Source organism: Lolium rigidum, chromosome 6 (genome assembly GCF_022539505.1).
Source record: "Lolium rigidum isolate FL_2022 chromosome 6, APGP_CSIRO_Lrig_0.1, whole genome shotgun sequence".
NCBI classification, from domain to species: Eukaryota; Viridiplantae; Streptophyta; class Magnoliopsida; order Poales; family Poaceae; genus Lolium; species Lolium rigidum.
The window spans coordinates 268,663,408-268,669,114 of NC_061513.1; the positions used below are offsets into that span (position 1 = coordinate 268,663,408).

The 5,707-nt window shown below is 45.2% G+C and overlaps 1 protein-coding gene across 1 annotated transcript; it reads left to right on the top strand.

Moving 5' to 3' along the window:
* On the top strand, window positions 1-3,593 carry LOC124667806 (mediator of RNA polymerase II transcription subunit 17-like). Its single transcript, XM_047205050.1, has 8 exons — window positions 1-245; window positions 325-520; window positions 609-722; window positions 976-1,061; window positions 1,143-1,524; window positions 1,674-2,135; window positions 2,218-2,538; window positions 3,171-3,593. The coding sequence occupies exons 1-8, from the start codon at window positions 148-150 to the stop codon at window positions 3,486-3,488; spliced, it is 1,977 nt and encodes a 658-aa protein (XP_047061006.1). The 5' UTR covers window positions 1-147; the 3' UTR covers window positions 3,489-3,593.
* Window positions 3,594-5,707: the final 2,114 nt, after the last annotated feature.

Here is a 5,707-nt window from a genome sequence, read left to right on the forward strand (position 1 = left end):
CGCCGCTCGCCGCCGGCAACTACCTACCTACCACTCTTGACCTCTACCCGGGAACCCAAGGCTGCGTCACCACCAACTCCCCATTCTAAGCCCCCGCCCCCTCCTCCTCCCGATCTAGCCCACCGCTCGCTCAAGGAGCTCCGGCAAATGGCGGCCATGGACGAAGACGTGCGGCTGGACCTCGACAAGCTCCCCATCAAGCGCCTCGAGGCCATTGACGAGGCCGGCAACGAGCACTACCCGCCGTAAGCCGCCCAACCACTCCCTCCCACCCCCCTTTCTCGATCCAATTCGCCTACTCACACCGTCGATCCGCGGCTGCAGGGACACCAGCAGCGAGGAGCAGCGGCTCGCCGCGATCCGGCGCATCGACTTCTCCTGGGTCATCGAGAGGGACGCCAAGAAGGCCAAGAAGGCCGCGGAGGAGACCGCCCAGCAGGCGTGGCCGTGGCAGGGCCTCATGGAGAGCCTGCAGCAGGCGCAGCAGGAGCTCACCGTCGTCCTCGACCTCATCAGCACGGTCTGCGCATATCCGTACATACGATTACTAACCCGGCATCTCGCCGGTTGTGATGTTCCTGATTATGATGGGCCCCGTGATGATGCAGGTCGAAGCAAATGACGCTGTGACCGTCGCTACGGCGAGTAAGCCCAAGTCGACGCCCAACGAAGTCCTAGTCGACATGGCGGTCTCCGCGGCCACCAAGCTCCAGCAACTTCGGGTATGTTGGTCTACCGACCGTAGCCCCTGCAGTACTCCAAACTATTAGAGCATTTACATCCGATTAGCAGAAGACACACGGTAGCATGGAATGAACTCATGGGATTCCTCAGCTTACCAGTAAGAAAATGGGAGCTGAACCTGAAATGAACTACAATAGAAAATGTTTCGAGTAGCCCATGTTTGAACTTGCACCATGGACTTGCTATGCTTCCTTCTGCTGCAATCTTTTTTTATTTGTTGGCGCCTTTCAGCATTTGGGACGGTACTTCAAGCAATCGGCCAAAACGATGGAGCAGCAGTTCCAGAAGGAGGCTAGGTTCTACGGCTCGTTAATCAGGTTCGTCTTGTTGCAGGAACTGTGAACTTCGGGTTTGCTTCACTGGTGTTTGTGCCATAAGCGGTGTTATTGGATTGGCAGATTGCAACAGAACTGGAAAGTTAAGAGGCAGCGTGGGACTGGTCCAGGAAGCGAAACCTTCATGTTTGATGTAATTGACACTTCTCAGTTAGACACGGCAGCGATGCCCCGGTTCTCATCGATGGCTTTAATTCCAATTGATCAAGACTCAGTGGGTACTTTATCTGTACAAGTTCCCCAAAAGTCATGCCGTTTCTTGAGTCTTCAGTTTCGTGGGGACGGTGCCAACGGTGCTGAAAACTACGCTTGCAAACTGAATGGTGTCTCAAGCAGCAGTTCTGCCGAGGAAATGGATACCTTGGAGAATGATTATGTCAACAAGTCTGTCAAACACGCGCATTCCATCCTCCGCAATATCCACAAGTCAATATTTGAGGAGCAGGTATCTAAATGCTTACAGATTATTGCAAACTCATCCTTGTGACCAACCAGTCGTCCATGGAAAATTATTGTTGCGAAAAATTACGCCCTCTCTATTTGCCTTTATTTATCTATACCACCCTATGCTTAGCTTAGTGTATGTCTTTGTAGGTATTTGATATGGTGATCCGTGAGACATTTGTCCAATCTGAAGGCATTAACGTAACCGGAATGCGTGATGATTTTCTCCAATTAGCGATTGGCCAGGAGAGTTTGTTGTGCCTTTCGCTGACGGATTCTGGGCATGATAGTGAGTCAGAAATGGTTGGCCATGAAGAGCACACTAATTCAGAGGATGCAGCGAATCTTGTATTAGCTACCACCAATGGAAAGCAGGAGCCTTTGAAAAGGGATGCCTCAGGGTTTCTTAACCCCAAAAGTCTGGAAATTTGCTTGCTACATATGTTTCATGAGAATATTCTTAAGAAAGTCAGGGAGAAATATCGTAATATTGTCCGCTACCCGAGTCCCGCTCAGGCTGCAGCTGATGATTGTGGCTTGCTAAGTCATTTCTGCATGACAGTGTCTCATAGGATATTTTCAAACAAAGTACACCTGGAGCTGGAGAGTGTGGTATAACTACTATTTTTCCTGTTTATTAATGCAATGTACCATGATTGCTGATTGTCGTTCTAACTTCCTTTCACTAATGCAGGTTAGCAGGGTTCCGTATCTCCATCTGCGGTCTCTTCCTACATGGCATTCTCGAACTTCTTCCTGGTCTCTCTGCTTAAGAGTTCCGCAGCCTATTTTGGCATCTGATCGACCCACGAATCCTTCAGATAAAGACGAACCGAAGTACAAATCCAGGTCACAGTTCAATACAAAGATTATCTTGAAAGATGGCCAAATAAGTTTGTTGGGTGAAGGATCTCCAAGCATTGCTGGATCATTGACTAGGAAGCCCTCTGATGGGTATTTGATAAACAGTTACAACTGTGACTTGGAAGACCTCCCAACGATGCTTCTGCAGCAGGTAACCTTGTGATAAAACCCTTGAGTTTTCTTTTGTCTGGATGCTTATTGGGTTAATTTATTAACGTTACTACTGTCAGAAGTATTTATGATTCAGAAGATTGAAGCATCACTTGGGTCAGGGACTCGGGATAGTTTAGGAGCCACTTGACTTAATATTGTAACCAAAATTTAGTACTAAATGAAAGTGTCCTATGATTGAGAGCAATGTTCGTTCATTGTTCAGTGTCTGCACCTCGTTTTACTATGTTTTCCTTGGGACAGCCATCTGCTGTGTCCATCGATATGCACGCATAGTGTGTCTAACTAGTCAAAATGTGTGAGCTCAGTATGACTTTGGTGTAGAGAATAAATATGATACATTTTAGGATCATTGCCATGCTTCCTTATTTTAGAAGTTAATACCATCACACTGTAAGAGAAGTTCAGAGGCTGAGAACATCTACTTTGTTGGACAAGGCTGATATCACTTTATACAGTAGAACAAGATGAGTAAGGCTCTTATATTGAACTAGCTATACAGTGGAGGCACTGACTGAAATTGTCTTCCTCGCTATAGTATGGAGTGTCTGGCAGTCTTTAATGTGCTGCTTTGACACCTACTTCATCATAACATGTTGCTTGCATCTGCAGGTCGCAAGCCAGGTAATAAACTGGCTTCACGAAGAAGCAGTGGTTCTCGGGATGAACGTGACAAGAGATTTCCTGTGCCTTTACTTTGATCTTGACCAAGGAGAGACACTTGGCCTGGTGGCACATGTTGACCCAGACGATGCCTACGGGTGCATTTCTTGGTACCTAACTATCGATCACCCGGTGGAGGATGGGAAGATGTCAACAGACAATCCTGAGTTTGAGAAGCGTAGGTTTCTCGGGTATCTGTCACTGGAAGTGCTGTACTCTACCCTGATGGACTTGATAAACCTGTGTAGCACTGGTGTCCACCGCTGAATTAAACTGTATGGTGCTAGAATTATGTAATATTCATTGAACAAATCTTGTAATCATATCAATCTGTTTTCTTCCATCATACATCAAGGTTGTTGATTCCTACAATGCTGATTGGTTGTGCGCCACAAAATATGTACGCATAAAGCTAAAAGATGAAGTACGGAATACATGCATCAGCTTCAGAAGTTGATAGGGGGAGCTCCAGCTTGGTGGTCCGAGAGAACTGCTGATTGCTTTGGTGTGTCTGCTGCGACTACTTCTCTTTCAAGGAATGTCTAATGTAACTCAACATATACCATGTAAAATTAAGAGTTTAGTTCACTTTTTATCTCCTATTTATTGTCTTGTGATATTTTTATTAAATCCATCTTCTTGTCTTGCCCTGATGGATTGAGAAGAATAAGGCAATAGTCGAGGCTAGTGTGGGGGACGAATTTGTACGAATCGATGGTTAAACGTGGCTTCCTGGGGTTCTTGCCATGCTGGAGGGTGTGGCCGTGACCTGCATCCGTGGAATGCTGGAACGGGACCGTTCCTGGAAGGGATCATAGAAAGACATAGCTCTTTCTCTTCAGGGCTGGCGGAACAATTGGTTCCTCGACGCGTCATCGATCTTTCGACGTTTTTTCTGCCTGTCTTTACATGTGTTGCTTTTTTATTTGAACGAAATGCGTTGCTTTAGGACATATACTCCAGCTTAACATGTCTGTTTGCATCTACAAGTTGCGAGTCAGGCAATAAACTGGCTTCATGAAGAAGCAATGGTTCTCGGCATGAACGTGGGCAGGGATTTCTCTCTGCAAGTGTTGTGCTCTACCCTGATGGGCCTGATAAACCTGTGTAGCACCGGTGTCCACCGCTGAGATAAATTGTACTAGTACAACTCTAAAATCATGTAATATTCATTGAACAAATCCCGTAATCATATTAATCTAGTTTGTTCCGTCATACTTCAAGGCTGTTGATTACTACAATTGATTGGTTGTGCGCCACAAAATATGTAAGGACTCAATCAGCTGCAGACCTGATGAAGTGCGGCTGCAATTTCATCTTCAGCTAGTTGTGGGTTCGGCGTGCCCGGATGAATTCAGGCTGTACATTCTTCATCCGATAGCCCTCATCGCAGCTTACCGTTTCGCCTCAGAAGAGCATCTCATGGAGATAGAATCTGTTCAAGAGCAACCCTTTCTAGTACTCCGGCTGCGCAATGTTACCTTCGTGTCTCGACACTACTCCCGATGCCTCCCACTCCCACTTTTTCTTACATGTCTTTGGTGTTGCCCCCATCATCACCACGAATGTCTGGTCTTGTGATTGACACCAATGCTTCAATGTAATAAGCTAGTGCTACCAACACGTAATCTGAAGTGTTCTTATGAAAATGCAGATTAACTATAGTGAAAGAGAAGGTTGCTATATGCTCCAGTGAACATGATGGAATGAAATGTGCGGGCGGAACATGAAACTTGCTACTTATAGCTTGGTGAACATGGATGGATGTAAGTGAGAAACATCATTCACAGCCAAAGTTTGGTGAGTATTTAATTTTCAGCAGGTGAATACCCCTGACATATAATAAGTAGGCTAGTGCTAAGTAAGGTCATTCCCCATGGACCTTCCGCTAGAACTTGGCCTGCTACTCCATGATAGATAATTAGATGCGACTACGCTACATACTTTTACTTACATATGCTTAATATTTGTTATAGTGTTAGGATACTTAGCTTTGTAGTAGGTTAGAGGAGCTATTGTCATGAGGCATGTCTAGAGGGGTGGTCTCTTTGGTCTTTTCCTTATTTTTTATAAGCTGGTTCGTTTGGCAGCCATGCACACAATAATGTTCAAATATATTACTGTATATAGTTGTGTACATACGAGCATTTAGATTCTAAAAGCTTCGTCTCATTTACAAAAACCAATATAAGTCAACTGAAAAAAGGTCTTATTTCTAGGTCATCGTTTCTGAGCTTTCATACTTCTATCCAGCAAAAAAATATCAGTAATTGTACATTCATAGAAATAATGCAAATTTAGAAATTTGTCCTATCAGCTCAGACAGCGCTTGAGCAACAAGCAGGTTAACTACCACTCGAAACTCAGAAATTTCTACGACTTCACTAAAGACAAAATTAACCGGGCATGTGCTTTGACATGTATGTAGGCTGTACCATGAGATCAAAGGGGATATCCGTGCTGCGAGATTGAAAGGATGAAGAAGA